The sequence below is a fragment of the Phascolarctos cinereus genome, unplaced genomic scaffold (genome assembly GCF_003287225.1).
Source record: "Phascolarctos cinereus isolate Bilbo 61053 unplaced genomic scaffold, phaCin_HiC Scaffold_4;HRSCAF=312, whole genome shotgun sequence".
Lineage (NCBI taxonomy): Eukaryota > Metazoa > Chordata > Mammalia > Diprotodontia > Phascolarctidae > Phascolarctos > Phascolarctos cinereus.
In genome coordinates, this window is record NW_027555847.1 from 669782531 (window position 1) to 669800902 (window position 18372).

The window sequence follows — 18372 nt, forward strand, 5'->3', positions numbered from 1 at the left end:
GAGGGAGGGAAGAAGAGGAGAAAAGTGGAGAGAGGAGAGTCTGCATGCAGATAGAAGGACAGAATAAGGATGGTTACAATGTTGTAGGGGCTCTCTTCATATGTACAACTGGGACAAGATAGTGGGGGAAGGAAGAGAAAAAGAGAAGAGGAAAGAGATCAGGAGGAGAGGTGGGAGGCAGCTCTGAAGCCGGTGGAGAGAGTGACCTTGAGGGCCTGGGTTATTAATTCTCCTACCCTTTCACTTACTGCTTCATCTTTTGTTCTCATTAACCCTCTCCTCTTTTTTCTGACTGGCCCAGCCTCCCTTTCCTGGCTCCAATCAGATTCCAGTGACTCATTCAGAGTTTTTCTGTCTTTTTTTTTTGCCTGCAGAGGTGGAGTCTGAGGCAGAGAGAAGTTGGTAAGAGGGAGAAAGAGGATTATACAACATTTTCCTTGTTTTGGGGTCAGAGTGAGCAGCGAGTGGGATCCCAAGACATCAAAACAGTGACATCCAGAACTGACTGACCCCAGAGCTACCTTCATCAGAAGAGGATTTACCAGGTACTGTCTGAAAAGACTCAAAATGGAGTCTGGAGCAGGAGTATCCCATCCGGGCTGATGATGACAGGGGTGGGCCTGGTGGGGAACAGGGTGGGATAGAGAAATATGAGGAGATGGAACACAGAGGAGCACAAAGAGGAGGACCGAAGGAGAAGCTGGTGAGGTGGGGGATGAGGAGAGGCAGAGGACCCAGGAGTTGGGGAAAAGTTTGGAGGTTGGTAGAAATTCAGAGCTCTGGTAATTCTCCCTGCAAACAGGCTTGACTAGGAGGTCGACACAGGGCCCATTCTTCCCCAGATACCCTGCCCCCATCTGACCTAGGTCTGCTGAGTCACTGTTTTGTTCTCTCTTCTGTGAGACTTTCATTCAGCTCTGAAGATCTGGGCTGGACAGGGGTCAGCTGAGATAAAAAAGAAAAAAGTGACAGCAAATGTCACTTTTTCTCCAGAAGAAAGACTCTTTCCCCTGGCAGTCTCAGAATCTCCAGTCTCCAGAGACAGACATGCTTGAATCACATTTGCTGGAGATCTGAGTGAATCAGAGTCCCTTGTTTCCCTGAGGGTCCCCAAGGAGAGTTTGGCAGCTTGGCTAGTGGAAAAGGACCCAAAATAGGGATCAGGGAAGACTTAGGTGTGAAGCCAGCTGCTGCTGGTGCTGCCTAGCTGTGTACCCTTGGATAAGTCACAACCTCTGTGAGCCTCAGTTTCCTTCTCTCTAAAAAGCAGATAAAAATATCGGGAGTACTTAACTGCTTGGGCTGTTGTAAGGTTCAGATTAGTCTGCCTGTCTGTCTGTTTCTCAATATAGCTATATAGAGTATATATTGGGAGTTTGTGTGTGTGTGTGTGTGTGTGTGTGTGTGTGTGTGTGTGTACCCTTAAAGCACTGCATAAATGGCACTGTTGCTAATGAATGGAATGAAAGGGAAAGAGGATGGAGGTTCAGAGGATCATATTGTTGTTGCTGTTGTTTGTCCTTCATTCTCGAAGAGAACTTGTGACATCAGGGAGGTGATGCCATAACATGCAAGTGAATTGGATTTAAGTAAGGGAGGTCTATGCAGTCACCAGCTTCATTTTCTCCTCCAGAGTTATCTGGGTTCAGTGGCCAGATGTAGACCTGGATGATAGGAGATGGCCCTCAGAGGATCATAGGTTGACAGCTGAAAGAGGAAACAAAGGCTGCCCACCCAAATCCTCCTCTTATAAATGAGGAAACTGAGGCACAGAGAATTCAAGTGACTCATAACCTTCCATTTCCTATCTCTGTGCCTTTGCATCTCAAGGCTTTTTGTGCCTCATGCCTGGAACTCGCCCCCTTATCAAAAACCTCTTCTTCTTAGAGAAAGCCTAGTTTCCTTCAAAACTCAGCTCAAACACCACCTCCTACATAAAGCCTTTCCTGATTCCTCCAGGTGAGGACCCTCCCTCTCAAATAACCTCATATACTTTCATATATATAATTTCACACTTTTTCTATGTGTGTATGCACACACATATACTGTATATACAAACATCTATTTTTTTCCTTTCCATATATCTATATCTATAGCTATATCTGTATCTGTATCTGTATCTATATCTATATATATCTAGAAAAGAAAGGAAGGAAGGAAAAAAGAAAAAGGAAGGAAAAAAGAAGAAAGGAGAAAGAGAAAAAAGAAAGTGAAGGAAAGAAAGAAGAGTGATAGAAAGAAAGAATGAAAGAAGGGAAGGAAGAAAAAAGGAAAACAGGAAGAAGGAAAGAAATAAGGAAAAAAGGATGGGAAAGAAAAATGAAACCTATTTTGGTTTTCATTTCAATTCTATTGATTTGTTTTGGTTTTTATATCATTTATATTTACAAATTACTCTCTCTTGCAACAAGGTAAAAATAACTAGTATTATGACTCTTTGACAAGTGCATACACCATTTCACATTTCTAGTACCTTCCCACCTCTCTCTATTTTTTAAATGAACAGAAATCTATTTCCTTTCCCTCCCAATCCCTGCTCCACTGGGGAAGAAAAAGAAAAAAAAATTTTTTTTGTAACAAATGTACATACTGAAGCAAAACAAATTACCCTGGTGACCAAAACGTATGTGTTCCATTGCCTAGCCTCTCTGTAATGCTTCATCACTGGTCCTCTGGAATCGTGAGTATTAAAATGGAGTTCCATTTTAGACATGCTCACTTTGGCTTTCAGACAGAGATGTCCAGCTGGCAGTAGCTAAGAGCAGACTACCTATCCTCCAGCCTCAGCATGCCCAAGTGACCCTTGCATTGCATAGTTTCCAGTCTCTCCTTATCCTGGTCACCATCCTCTGCCCTGGCTCTGGCTTGGCTGTGCCCTTTCTCACTTGTGGCACCAGGTAGAGGAGGGTTAGCCCTAGAGAGGAGAAGCAGTCTTTCTTTCTCTTAGACTGTTAAGAAGGAGACCATCCTGCCCCTAAATTCCCCTTCTGGTCTCGGTGTCCTGCCTAAAAGGGGTCCTAGGATGACGACAGGAGCCACTTTGTCCAGCCCCAACGCCCTGGGAAGTGTGTCTCCTACTGACTTGGACCTCCCTCATCTGTTACCTAGTTTCTAATGCCCGGTCTAAACTTTTACACACCTTGGTCTGTCACCATCTCTGCCCAGACCCTTAGCCCTCTCCCCCTCAACTCTTACGATGGTCTTTTCTCCCTGGTGACTCCACCTGTTCAGGGAAATTAGGACCCAATCCTGCAGCTGAGAAAGGGCCCAGTGAAGGTGGGGGTGGGATTGAGGAAAGGAGGGTTTGAGAAGTACCTGCCTGATGCAAAGACAAACTTTTTGCATTTCAGGATTTCCTGTTACTTTCTCCTCCCTCTCTTGCTCCATACTCTACCCTCTAGGAAGTGCTGAGCAGCCTGGGACTTCTTCCTAACTATGCCTAGTAGGGCTATTCACAGCCAAAGGAGTCTTGGGCTGGTGATGTGCCAGCCCTACCTCCCTTACTGCCCAGCATCACCTGAGGCTATAGTGTTTAACTTTACCTCAGAGTCAGGTGCTGTCTCTGTGCCCTTCTGTGTCTCAGATACCAAGACAGCTACCACGCATCACTATTACTGGGCAGGGGGGTGAGAGGGAAGGCGGAGGTCTGGAGAATTTTCACCCTGACTCTGTGTCAAATGGATAAGGCTTTCTGGGTCACTCTACCTGCTGCTCCAGGATTTTCACCCAACTCCTCCTTCCCTATTCAGCCCTCGGGGAAACTGATGAGACCTCCGGCAACCGGATGGGGCTATTCCAGCTCAGGAGTGGCAGCTTAGCTCCAGCCTCTCGTTCACTGAGGGGAGAGGGATGTTCTTGAAGCAGCCAGTGTTTGGGAAGAATTGGGAGGGGGAAGTAGGAGCGAAGGGCAGATTGTGGGTCCAACCACGGCAGATGGCACGTTTGTCAGCAGGACACTGAAAGAGTCAGAGGGGAAGCAGGATTAGGTGGTTCCCTTGGAGGGTCCCCCTTCTACACACCCCAAGAGCTGGCTGCAGGGAAGAGAGCCTTGTCTGCCACCCTGAAGGGCTCGAGGGTCTAGAACTGGAATTCAAACTCAGGCCAGGTCAGCTTGGACTTGGGAGAGGCCTCTAGGAAGGGAAGTCACATGAGTCAGCTGTCTTACTTGAGTGGTTCACAAAGTGCCTGTGAATCTGCAGCCTGGAGCCTGGAAGAGGCCAATGGGGGTGATGGGCTCCTAGGGTTAGTTACTGACCTCAAGAAAATGCTGGCATCCAGAAGAGAAAACAACAAATGCAAGACCAAGAGCCCAGCTGGGGCAGGGGAGGCCCCTCTGTGGGGGGGGGGCAGGGGCCTCCCTACTCTCCTTCCCATCAGGAGTCTGGGAGATGTACACCCCTCTAGGAATGTGCCTTCAGAGAACTCTAAGCCTAGAGGGGCCGAGGCACTGGTGCCACTCGGACCCTTGTTGTTTTCCTTCTGCCACAGACCTCTCAGTTTTATCTTGCCTCCCTCTGCTTCCTCTCCTAATTTTGTTTCTCTCTCCTCCCCCTTTAAACTGCTCTGAAATGGTTCACTACAGTCAGGCCTCCTCTCCATGCCTCTTAGCTTCTTCATCCCTTCTCCCATGTGTCCAGCCCCAACAATTATCCTAGGACTGTCCTATACCTCCCCCTCTGTCTCATGGTCTCTCTCCCTGCAGGATGCTGCCTGCCCCCAAGTGGCTATCTCATCTTCTGGGCCTGGCAGTCCTGGAGCCTGGGGTTTCTTCCATCCTGTTACTGGCCTTACTGGCCCTTGGCACCTGGATCCTAGTCAAGGGCCTAGCCTGGGTCCAACGATACTATGTCAACTGCCAGAGGCTTCGGTGTTTCCCTCAGCCCCCTCTTAAGAACTGGTTCTTTGGCCACCTGGGGTTGGTAAGTGGGGAACCTGGGGTGGGGACTGGGGGAGTCAGTGGAGACAGAGGGTGGAAGGCTAAGGGGACTAATGTACTAGGAGGAACTTGGGCTAGAGGCTGGGAATGGGAAGGTTAGGGGGACTGATGGGAGGAGGATCAGGTACTGAGGAAGGGCACCAAGCTTCAAACATAGTGAAATTCATGGAAGTAAAGGAAGACCTGGTTCCCTAGACTAGATGAAATTGCAGGACATGAGGTCCATGGGCCACTGAGGAAATTGTGGGAATCTCCAAGACTCCCCAGTGGGGATTCTGATTGGGATTATGAGGACTGAAATACTAAAGGCTTGGCAAAACTGAAGGGCCTTGAGGAGTGTTGGACAGAGAAGGAAAGATCTGGTGGCTGAGAAGATCGAATATGGAAAGTGGTGGAGAGCCTGAAAAGCTGGGAGCACTAAGGGGACAATGGACCAGAGTAACGGAAGGGCTAAGCTAAAGAGTTGCTGAGAAACGGAACATGTGAGGAAAGCCTGTCTTGAAAGGGTGATCTGAGCATTCTGTCTTTCAGACATTTCTCTGGCTGGTAGAAATGGGGTTGCCCATCCTCAGAACTGTCTCAAGGGAAGCTGGGGAAGGTGGCTACATGCTCAATGTGATGTGGAGTCATCAAGAGTGCTTAGGGCCCAGACTGAATGCCTGGAATATCATAGGAAGGTCCAAAGAGTCCTGCTTGGTCTGGATGAAGAGCATCAAAGGCTCCTTGGAGATTCTCTCTCTTCCAATTTAGTTCCTCCTCTTCACTATCCTCCAGGCTTCTTCCCAAACCAGAGCTTTCCTGCCAACAGATATAGAACCCCTGTAATAGACAGAGATTGAGGGCAAAGACTGAACAGTATGGTGTTATTCTCTCCTTAAGCCAAATCCTATGAGAATAAGATTTCCTCATTCCCTCTCACCTTCCCCTGTTTCCCCTTCCACAGTAAGAGACTTTTCTGTTTTTTTTGTGAGATAATTTACCCCATTCTACCTCTCCCTTTCTTCTCCAAATATCATCCTCTCTCATCCCTTAATTTTATTCTCCAGATATGACCCCTTAATCTTCAGCACACCCTGTGCCCTCTATCTATCTACATATACATACATATAATTTTTTTCCTCCAACTACCGTGATACTGACAAAGGTCTCATGAGTTATAAATATCATCTTTCCATGCAGGAATGTAAACAGTTCAGCCTTAATAAGTCTCTTATGATTTCTCTTTCCTGTTTACCTCTTCGTGTTCTACTTGAGTCTTGTATTTGAAAGTCAAATTTTCTATTCAGCTCTGGTCTTTTCATCAAGAATGCTTGAAAGTCCTCTGTTTCACTGAATGACCATCTTTCCCCCTGAAGGATTATACTCAGTTTTGCTTGGTAGGTGATTCTTGATTGTAATCCTATCTCCTTTGACCTCCAGAATATTATATTCCATGCCCCCTGGTTCCTTAACATAGAAGCTGCTAAATCTTGTGTTTCCTGATTGTGTTTCCACCATACTTGAATTGTTTCTTTCTGGCTGCTTGCAATATTTTCTCCTTGACCTGGGAACTCTGGAACTTGGCTACAATGTTCCTAGGAGTTTTCCTTTGGGGATCTCTTTCAGGGGGAGATCTGTGGATTCTTTCAATTTCTATTTTGCCCTCTGGTTCTAAAATATCAGGGCAGTTTTCCTTGATAATTTCTTGAAAGATGATGTCTAGGCTCTTTTTTTGATCATGGCTTTCAGATAGTCCAATAATTTTTAAATTCTCTTTCCTGGATCTATTTTCCAGGTTAGTTGTTTTTCCAATGAGATATTTCTTTTTTTTTTTTAATATAAATTTGTTTATTTTTAGTTTTCAACATTAACTTCCACAAGTTTTTGAGTTCCAAATTTTCACCCCATCTCCCCCTTCCCCCACCCCAAGATGTCATGCATTCTGAATATCCCTTCCCCTAGTCTGTCCTCTCTTCTATCCCTCTCCCCTTCTCTTATCCCTTTCCCCTTCTATTTTCCTGTAGGGCAGGACAGACTTCTGTACCCCATTTCCTATATTTCTTATTTCCCAGTAGCATGTGAAATCATTTTTTTTAAAAACATATGTTTTTAAAACTTTAGGTTTCAAATTTTCTGTCTTCCTCCCTCCCCACACACCCTCATTGAAAAGGCAAGCAACTCAATATAGGTTGTACATGTGCAGTTATGCAAAACATGTCCATAGTAGACATGTTGTGAAAAACTAACTCTCTTTCCCTTAATCCTATCCTGCCCTCCCATTTATTCTATTCTTTCTTTTGACCCTGTCCCTCCTCAGAAGTATTTACTTCTGATTATCCCCTTTCCCAATCTGCCCTCCTCTCTATCATCCCCCTGTTATCTTGTCCCCTTCTCCCCCTATTTTCCTGTAGGGTAAGACAGATTTCCATACGCAATTGAATGTGTATCTTATTCTCTCCTTAAGCCAAATCCTATGAGAATGAGATTCACTCCCAATGAGATATTTCACATTGTTTTCTAATTTTTCATTCTTTTGGATTTGTTCTACTGTGTCTTGATTTCTCATAAAGTCACTATCTTCCAATTTCTCTATTCTAATTTTTAAGGAAGTATTTTCTTCAGTAAGCTTTTGGACTTCCTTTTCCATTTGGCCAATTTTGCTTTTTAGGGTATTCTCCTCATTGGCTTTTTGGACCTCTTTTGCCATTTGGGTTAGGCTATTTTTTAAGGTGTTGTCTTCTTCAGTATTTTTTTGGGTCTGCCTTAGCAAGCTGTTGAATTGTTTTTCATGATTTTCTTGCATCACTTTCATTTCTCTTCCCAGTTTTTCCTCTACTTCTCTTACTTGCTTCTCAAAATCCCTTTTGAGCTCTTCCAAGGCCTGGAATGGATTCACATTTTTCTTGGAGGCTTTGGATGTGGGAGTTTTGACTTTGTTGTCTTCTTCTGGTTGGATGTTTTGATCTTCTTTGTCACCAAAGTAAGATAATATAGTCTGACTCTTTTTGTGAGGTTTGCTCATGATCCCAGCCAACTACTTGAGTTTTACACTCTTTGTTAACAAACAGAGTTTAAACTCTGCTTCCAATGTGGAGAGTGTACTGTCCCAAGCTTTGGGGGTTTGTATAGCTGTTTTCAGAGATACTTCTAGGGACTTGTAAATTTTTGGTTCTTCCAAGGTGCTATAATAAAGGTCAAGGTATTTACTCTTTTCCTGGCCTGTGCTCTGGTCTTTGGGTGACCAGCCACAAGCAGCCTTTTCTCTCCTGGAACTGTGAGGAGGGTTTCCTCTCCACCACCATTACAAGCTGCACCACGCTAGCACTCCTCTCACCCCAGGACCGCCCCCCAGAACTGTGACCCAAATGCAAGCACGGGCAAAGCAAGAGATTCCTGCCTCAGCACCAGCAAAGAGATCCCTGCAGTCCCCCTCTGATCAGCCATTTGATTCCCCCTCATTCTGTGGGCCAGAAGCTCAGGATGTAGCCACCACCCTGGTGCCTGCACTCTGTGCTCTGCACTCTGTAACTGGCTCTGACCTAGCTCCTCTCTCAGCACCTCAAAAACAGACTTTTCCCACTGACCTTCTAAGTTGTCTCCAGCATTTGTGGATTGAGGAGTCTGGAAACTGGCACAGCTGCCTGTGATTCATTCCTCTGATGCCTGCTCCAGGTTCACTGTGGCCTGCATGCCCATGCTGAACTGCGCTCTTCTCCCAGCCCAGCGTAACATGCCTTTCTGAGTAACCATCCAGGCTGTCTTGGGCTGGAAATTTGTTTTACTCTGTCTTTTTGTGGGTTCTGCTACTTTAGAATTTGTTTAGAGCCATTTTTTTTTACGGGTATTTGGAGGGGTTTGGAGGAGAGCTGAAGTAAGTCACTGCTTTCACACAGCCATCTTGGCTCCGCCCCCCCTTTCTATTTTCTTATAGGTCGAGATAGATTTCTATACCCTATTGCCTGTATATCTTATTTCACAGCTGTATGTAAAACAATTTTTAACATTTGTTTCTAAATCTTTGGGTTACAAATTCTCTCCTTTCCTCCCTGCTCACCTACCCTTATTGAGAAGCCCATCATCTTGATACAGGTTATACATGTGTAGTCATGCAAAACACTTCCCCATAGCCACACGGTGAAAGACTAACTATATTTCCCTTTATCCTATCCCCCCATTTATTCTATTCTCTCCTTTGATCCTGTCCCTCCTCAAAAGCATTTGCTTCTGATTACTCCCTTCCCCAATCTGCCTTCCCTTCTATCATTGCCCATCCCCTACCTTATTCCCTTCCCTCCCATTTTCCTGTAGGGTAAGATAGATTTCCATACCCAATTGAGTGTGTATGTTATTCCCTCCTAAAGCCAAATCCAATGAGAATAAGATTCATTTGTTCACTTTCACCTTCCCCCTTTTCCTCTCCATGGTAAAAGCTTTTCTTCCCTCTTTTATGTGAGATAATTTACCCCATTCCACCCCTCCCTTTCTCCTTCTCCGTGTACAATCCTCTCTCACCCCTTAATTTTATTTTATAGATATCATCCCTTCATATTCAACTCACCCTGTGTCCTCTGTCTATATGCATTCCCTCCAACTACCCTAATACTGACTAAGGTCTCATGAGTTACAAATATCATCTTTCAAGGTAGGAATGTAAACAGTTCAACTTTAATAAGTCCCTTATGACTTCTCTTTCTTGTTTACCTTTTCATGCTTCTCTTGAGTCTTGTATTTATTTGAAAGTCAAATGTTTTTTTTCAGCTCTGGTCTTTTCATCAAGAATGCTTGAAAGTCCTCTATTTCACTGAATGTCTACTTTTCCCCTGAAGGATTATACTCAGTTTTGCTGGGTCAGTGATTCTTGGTTGTAATCCTAGTTCCTTTGACCTCCAGAATATCATACTCCAGGCCCTACAGTCCCTTAATGTAGAAGTTGCTAAATCTTGTGTTATCCTGATTATGTTTCCACAATACTTGAGTTGTTTCTTTCTGGCTGCTTGCAATATTTTCTCCTTGACCTGGGAACTCTGGAATTTGGTTACAATATTCCTAAGGATTTCCTTTTGGGGATCTCTTTCAGGAGCTGATCTGTGGATTCTTTCAATTTCTGTTTTACCCCCTGGTTCTACAATATCAGGGCAGTTTGAAAAGTGATGTCTAGCCTCTTTTTTTGATCATGGCTTTCAGGTAGTCCAATAATTTTTAAATTATCTCTCCTGGATCTATTTTCTAGACTAGTTGTTTTTCCATTGAGATATTTCACGTTGCCTTCTATTTTTTTTTCATTCTTTTGGTCTTATTTTATAATGTCTTGATTTCTCATAAAGTCATTTGCTTCCATTTGCCCAATTCTGCTTCTTAAAGTATTCTTCTCCTCATTGGCTTTTTGGACTTCTTTTGCCATTTGGGTTAGTCTATTTTTTAAGGTGTTATTTTCTTCAGTATCTTTTTAGCAAACTGTTGACTTATCATTCATGATTTTCTTACACCACTGTCATTTCTCTCCCCAGTTCTTCCTCTACTTCTCTTACTTATGTCCCAAAATCCTTTTTGAGCTCTTCCATGGCCTAAGATCAATTCATATTTTTCTTGGAGGCTTTGGATATAGGAGCTTTGACTTTGTTGTCTTCTTCTGGGTGTTTGTTTTGATCTTCTTTGTCACCAAAGTAAGATTCTGTGGTCTGATTTTTTGTGCTGTTTGCTCATGTTCCCAGCCAATTACTTGACTATTAAATGCTTTGTTAAGGTAGGGGTCTGCTTCCAGTGTGGAGAATGTATGGTCCCAACCTTCAGGGGTTTTGAGCAGCTGTTTTCAGAGATACTTCTAGGGACCTGTACATTTTCAGTTCTTCCAAGGTTGTATGACCAAGGGTGAGGTGTTTACTCCTTTCCTTGCCTGTGCTCTGGTTTATGAGTGACCACAAACACTCTTTTCTGCCTTGGAGTGAGGAAGATTTTCTCTTCACCACTGCCACAAGCTTCACCATGCCAGTGCTCCTTTTTGCCCCAGGACTACAACTCAGATCCAAGCACAGGTAAAGGAAGAGAATCCTGCGTCAGAATGAGCGAAGAGATCTCTGCAATCCCCCTCTGATCAGGCATTCAATCCCCCTCTATTTGTGGGCTGAGAGCTCCAGAAGCAGCTGCCACCTTGGGGCTGTGCTGGGACTGGGGCTGGACCAAGCTCATCTCTCACTGAGGTCAGACAGACCTTTCCTACCGACTTTCTAAGTTGTCTTTGGTGTTTCTTGGTTGAGAAGTCTGGAAACCACCATAGCTCCCCTTGATTCAGTCCCCTAAGGCCTACTCCAGGTTGGCTGAGTCCTGGTCTTTGCCTATGTGGCCCAAGCTGAACTGTGCTCCTCTCCCAGTCCAGCACAACAGACCTTTCCAATCAACTATCCCAGTTGTCTGGGGCTGGAAATGTGTTTCAGTCTGTGTTTTTGTGGGTTCTGCTGCTCTACAATTTCTTTAGAGACATTTTTTACAGGTATTTGGAGGAGTTTGGGGGAGAGCTCCAGCAAGTCACTGCTTTTACTCTGCCATCTTTATTTATTTATTTTTAAAAGGTATTTTGTTTTTTTTCCCCCCAATTACATGTCAAGAAACTTTTAGCTTTCATTTTTATAAGATTTTGAGTTCCAAATTTTTTCTTCCTCCCTCCTTGACTCCCCTCCCCCTCCTAAAATGTTAGACAGTGTGATATAGGTTTTATATATATAGTATCACGTAAAACATTTGCATATAAGTCACAGTTGTGAAAGAAGAAACAGATGATAAGGAAAAAAACAGGAAAAAGAATGAAGTAAGTGAAAAAAGTATGCTGCGATCTGCATTCAGAGTCCATCAGTTCTTTAACTGGATGCAGATAGCATTTTCCCTCTTGAGTCCTTTGTACTTGCTTGGATCATTGTGTTGCTGAGAACAGTCATTCATAGTTGATCATCACACAATGTTACTGATACTGTGTCCAATGTTTTCCTGTATCTGCCGATTTCACTTTGAATCAGTTCATACAGGTCTTTCCAGGTTTTTCTGAAATCTGCCTGTTCATTATTTCTTATTATGCAATAGTATTCCATTACATTCATATATCACAATTTGTTTAGCCATTCCCTAATTGATGGGCATCTCCTCAATTTCCAATATTTTGTCATCACAAAAAGGGCTTCTATTAACGTGTTTGCACGTGTAAGTCCTTTCCCCTTTTTTATGATCTCTTTGGGATGCAGAGCTAGAAAAGGTATTGCTAGGTCAAAGAGTATGCACAGTTTTATAGCCCTTTGGGTATAGTTTCAAATTGCTCTCCAGAATGGTTGAATCAGCCTACAACTCCACCAACAAAGCATTACTGTTCTAGTTTTCCCACATCTTCTCTAGCATTTATCATTTTCTTTTTACATGTCATATGAGCCAATCTTATGGGTATGTGATGGTACCTCATAGTTGTTTCAATTTGCATTTCTCTAATCAATAGTGATTTAGAGATCTCTACATATGACTATAGATAGCTTTAATTTCTTCATCTCAAAACTGCTTATTCATATCCTTTTGCTATTTATCTATTGGGGAATGACTTGTATTCTAATAAAATTGACTGTTCTCTATATATTTTAGAAATGAGGCCTTTATCAGAGACACTGGCTATAAAATAGTTTCCATCTTTCTGCTTCCCTTCTAATCTTGGTTGCATTGGCTTTGTTTATGCAATACCTTTTCACTTTAATGTAATCAAAATTATCCATTTTCCATTTTATGATGTTCTTGATGTCTTGTTTGGTCATAAATTCTTCTGTTATCCACAGATCAGATATGTAAACTATTCTTTGCTCTCCTAATTTGCTTACAGTACCACCTTATATCTAAATCATGTACCCATTTTGACCTTATCTTGGCATATGATGTAAGATGCTCATCTATGCCTAGTTTCTACCATACTTAATTCAGGTTTTCCCAGCAGTTTTTGCGAAGTAGTGAGTTCTCATCCCAGAAGGTAGAGTCTTTGGGTTTATCAAATAGTAGATTCCTATAGTCATTGCTACTGTGTCTTGTGTACCTAACCTATTCCGCTGATCAGCTACTCTATTTCTTAGCCAGTATCGAGTAGTTTTGATGATTGCTGCTTTATAGTATAGTTTTAGATCTGATATGGCTAGGTCACCTTCCCTTGCATTTCTTTTCATTAATTCCCTTGATATTGTGGACCTTTTGTTTTCCATATGAATTTTGTTATTTTTTCCAGCTCTATAAAATGATTTTTTGGGAGTTTGGTTGGTATGGAACCTAATAATTAAATTAATTTAGGTAGAATTGTCATTTTTCTTATATTAATTTGGCATACCAATGAGCAACTGATACATTTCCCATTATTTGGATCTGACTTTATTTGTGTGAAAAGTACTTTATAATTGTGTTCATATAGTTCCTAGGTTTGTCTTGGTGGATAGACTCCCAAATATTTTATATTGTCTATAGTTACTTTAAATAGAATTTCTCTTTCTATCTCTTGCTTTTGGGCTTTGTAAGTGATATATAGAAATGCTGATGATTTATGTGGGGCCTGTATTCTTATAAATTCAGTTCTCTATATATTTGAGAAATGAGGTCTTTATCAGAGACACTTGCTGTAAAGATTGTTTCCTAGCTTTCTGCTTTCCTTCTAAGCTTGCTTCCATTGGTTTTGTTTGTGCAAAAGCTTTTTAATTTAATATAATCCCTCTTCACTTAATTACCTCCCCTCCTATTTCACTGTTGGATAAGATAGATTTCTAAATTCAACTGATTGTGTATATCATTCCTTTTTTGAGCCTATACTGATGAGAGTAAGGTTCAAGCCATGTCCATTGCCCACCCTCACATCTTTCCCTCCACTGTTTTTTGCACGTCTTCATACAAAATAATTTACCCCATTCTACCTTTCCCTTCCTTCTCCACCCAGGGTACTCCCCTTTCTTATCCCTTGGTTATTTTTTATATCATTCCCTCTAATTCATCATATATCCTCCCTCTGTCTATATATATTCCTTTTAGCTATATTATTAGCAGTATAAATTTTCAGAATTATGAGTATCATCTTCCCACAAAGGGATATAAACAGTTCAGCTCCATTTAATCCCTTGTGTTTTCTTCTCCTTTTTTACCTTTTTAGGCTCCTCCTGGGTCTTGATATTTGTGATCAATTTTTTTGTTCAGTCCTGGTCTTCTCCTTATGAAAGCTTGAAATCCTTCTATTTCATTGAATGACCATTTTTCCCTTTAAGAATTATGCTTAATTTTGCCAGATAGGTGATTCTTGGTTGTTGTCCTAGCTCCTTTGCTTTCTAGAATATCATGTTCCATGACTTCTGATCCTTTAATGTTGCAGCTGCCAAGTCCTGTGTAATCCTGATTGTGGGTCCCCAATACTTGAATTGTTTCTTTCTGGCTATATTGTTCCTTGGAGTTTTTATTTTGCGATCTCTTGGGAATCAGTAGATTCCTTCAATTCCTATTTTGCCTTCTGATTCTAGGATATCAGGGCAGTTCCTTGATAATTTTTTGAAAGATGCTGTCTAGGTCCTCCTTTTAATTATGGCTTACATGTAATCCAATGATTCTGACATGGTCTCTCTCAGATCTATTTTCCAGATCAGTTGTTTTTCCACTGAGGTATTTTACATTTTCTTCTATTTTTTTTCACTCTTTTGATTTGTTTGATTTATTCTTGAGGCCTTATATAGTCATTAACTCCCACTTGCCTAATTCTCACTTTTGAGGAGTTATTTTCCTCAGTTAGCTTTTGTACTTGCTTTTCCATTTGGCCAATTCCACATTTTAAACAGCTGTTTTCTTTCACCAAGCTGTTGACTCCTTTTTCAAAATTCTTTTGCTTTACTCTCTTTTCCCAAGTTTTCTTCTACTTCTCTTATATAATTTTAAAGTTCTTTCTTGACTCTTCCATGAATTCTTTCTGGGCTTGAGATGACTTCCCATTTTAATTTGGTGTTTTGTCCATAGGTGTTTTGACGTTGTTTTTCTCTTCTGAATTTGTGACTTGATCTTCTTGTCACCATAATAACTTTCTATGGTCCAATTCTTTTTGTTGTTGTTGTGGGGTTTTTTGCTTATCCTTTTTTGTCCTTTTTCCTTTCTTTTAAATTTGAGTTCTGCTCTCAAAGTTGAAGGTGCACTGACTCAAGATTCTTATACTAGGGGCTGCAGGCCCTGGCTGTTTACCTGATACTACACTGATGTTGCCCTGAGGCTCATGGGTGACCCTAGTGTCTGAAGCTGTGCTGGGGAAGGGGGTGAAGGGTGGCTGACACTACTGGAGGCCATAAGGGTCTGTTAGCTTACCTCATGCTGAACCAGGGTCCTAGTGCTGGTGTCTGGCATGTGCTGACAGTTGTGGGGAGTTTCTGCATTTCCCCAGGGCTACATTGAAGTACATGGCTGTCTGGCCACTGGTGGCTACCTGTTTGTCCAGGTCTATGCTGAAGCAAATAACAGTTCTTGGAGATGGAGTCTTCCAGTTTCCCTGCATATGCTAAGGTACATGGGGGTCTTGGTGTTGGTGTTTGCCTGCTCCACTGTACTGGGGCTCGGGATCTCCCACTGGTTTGCTGAGGTGGGGCTTGCTACTGGCTTACTGGGACTCCTCTTATCCTGGACTGCATTCCCCTTTTGCTTGAGTGAAAAGACCTTTCTTGGTGATTTTCCAAGTTTCTTAGGATAAAAGATTTTTTTCACCTAGTCTTTTTTTCTAGTTCCACCATTTCAGGATTTGTTTTGGGGCACTATTTAATGATTGTTTGCAGGCAAATGTGGGAGAATTACAGATATTTACTGTTTACTGCATCCACCCTGGCTCCTGGAAGTCCAGGAGTCTGATACCCATATCTTTTAAAGGAAGGCTGTTCCCCCTACCAGGGAGATTTCCACAATCATCAGCTGTGGAAACACCAACTGTGGGAAATATGACATAAATGATTTGTGTGCTCTCCCAAATCTGACATTCTATGTTCCAAAGTCCTTAATCACTGTGACATTCTATGTCCTAAGGTTGCTTGTAGGCTCATAACTTCTTTATCCTAAGGTCCTTTAATGTTTCAGTGTTCTATATCCTAAGATCCTTCCCAGCTCTCACATTCTATTTCTAAGCTTCCTTCTAGTCCTGACGTTTGCTATCATAAGTATCCTTATGCTTCTGACAATATGTATTTTAAGATGGTTCTCATCTTTTATAATATTTTAAGAATCCTTCCAACTCTCAATTTCTTTATTCAAAGGACCCTTTCAATTCAAACATTCTATGCTCTAAGGTTCCTCCTCCCCCATTTTATATTCTACTGTTTTATATTCTGAAAGTTCTAAGAGTCTCTCCTCCAATTTCTACATGTTTAAGGGGGCCTTCCAGCTCAAGCACTCTATGTTCTATGATTTTATGAGGCTAATCAATTTGTTGTCCAGGCCATGGGAACAGATAGTAATGCCAGAGTCTTCTCAAGGCCAAAAACTGGAAATGCAGTAGGGCAGGGAGCTTCCATCTGCAGTTAAGAGGGAAAGATCCCTCTGTAGCTTTCATCTCTATGGGAATAGCAAATGATGGGACAGGGAGATTGTACAAGCATATACACAGGAATGTTAGAGAGCTGAATGGGACCTGGAAACCACAGAGTGATGAAGTCAAGTTTATGCATTCTGTATTGGTGAGATGCCTCAATACAGAAAGAGGGCAGGAGAGATAGAGTATTTGTTGAGAGGCAGAAAATACTGTGGTGAGGGTGAGGAGGGAGAAAGACTGGTTAAGCTTGAGAAGTATGCATCAATAGTGGCAGCACCAAGTCATTTTGCTTTGAAAGTCTCATGATGGAAAATGCTATCCACACCCAGAGAAAGTACTTTGGAGTTTGAATGCAGATCAAAATATATTATTTACTCTTTTTTTTCTTGTTTTGTTTTGTTTTTTCTTTCTTGTGGTTCTTCCTATTGGTTCTAATTCTTCTTTACAACATGACTAATGTGAAAACATGTTTAATAGGAATGTATGTGTACAGCATATATGAGATTGCACTCCATGTTTGGGAGGGATGCGGGGAGGAAGGTAGAGAAAATTTAAAATTCAAAAGCTTATGGAAGTAATTGTTGAAAACTAAAAATTAATTAATTTAAAAAAGACATTTTGCTCTGAGACCCTTTCCTCTTTGTTATCTATGTCCTATGTGGCATGTTTGGAGTATTAATAGATACTTGGATTGGTCGGGGGTTTTGTGGCTTCATTGTTCCAGCACCTTCATAAGACATTTATGAGTATGAAGAAGCAAGTGATGAGGAGATAGTACAGTTTCATATAAGAGAGAGCCAATAGCTATGTGAGTGAATATGTATCTGGGATGTTTATGGAGGAAGAAGTACAGCAGCTGCTACTGATAGATCATTATTAGATCAACCACAACTCTAGAGCCTGTTTAGAGATTTGGTAATGTGCTTCCTGCCTTCACAAAGGGTTTTACTGTGGAGTTTGAGAAACTAGTGAAGAACATTGAGCAGTATATCATTCTTGCCCTTCCTCCCTGAATTTCTTGTGTGTTGGCACTGTATTTGACACCTCTCTCATGGCCAGTGGTGGCACGGGTGAATCTGTGTGATAAGACTCTACCAATGTGTCTTGCATCTTATCTCTGAAAAAAAAAAGCAATTACCAACAAGGTAAGTTTCTGTTGTGTTGGGGGAAAGAGGATGCTATTGGGAAATAACTACAATGTTTTTTAAGCATCATTACGTTTGTTTTTTAAAAGGCAATCACTCAAGACTTAGCCCAATCAACTTCTAGGCATGTCTGAAAGCCAAAGATGTGATAGGACGCTTTCTTCCTCTATCTCAAGAGCTCTCCTGGTACTGGAAATCTTGGGAAGTTCTTCTGTATACCACTGATGAACTTGGCCCAACCTAAGAGAAGGACCTTGATGTGGGTTTAAAAGGGAGTCTTGGGCAGGGCCAAAGAGTCTCCTCCCTTGGTTATGAAGCTAAGTCCCTTTGAGGAACCCAATGTCTCAACTGTCCCAGGTTAGACCAGGTGGCATGGGGCCAGATGCCTCATATGCTTCTATAAGTCCTTGATGCCTTATCTTGTGGCTTAATAGAAATGCTGCCCCACCCCATGTTCTGCCCCTTGTAAAGCTCTGTGGCCAAGTCTGTCAATACTAAACTTTCTCAGGAAGGGCTACTTTCCCTATCCCCTGGAGGAGATCTTCCTTCTGGTGTCAGCCCCTAGAATAACTGCATGACTCTGGGCTGTCACCTCGTTTTCCTAGGCACAAGACAACTTGTCCCATTTAACCAGCACCATCAACTCTATAACCTGATTTATCTCCACTAGAGTCTTTGAAAGGTGAATACCAGCTGCACCTACCATCATGCCCATCCCCTTCTCTCTTGATGTCAGAATGTTCCCAAGTTTTATTGCCTTTAAAATAGGGGAA

The 18372-nt window shown here is 42.2% G+C and overlaps 1 protein-coding gene across 4 annotated transcripts in view; it reads left to right on the forward strand.

Annotated features, from left to right (window-relative positions):
- The first annotated feature begins 363 nt into the window (after positions 1–363).
- LOC110196228 (cytochrome P450 4F3-like) overlaps positions 364–18372 on the forward strand; it is a 33427-nt gene continuing 15418 nt past the window's right edge. For 2 of the 4 annotated variants that reach the window (XM_020969373.1, XM_020969374.1), the window contains exons 1-2: positions 4123–4242; positions 4703–4919. In XM_020969373.1, the coding sequence (XP_020825032.1) occupies positions 4148–4242; positions 4703–4919 (312 nt within the window). In that variant the 5' untranslated portion in view covers positions 4123–4147. Of the gene's footprint in view, positions 546–4122; positions 4243–4702; positions 4920–18372 lie in introns of those variants that run through there. The other 2 variants (XM_020969375.2, XM_020969378.2) reach the window with 2 other exon arrangements.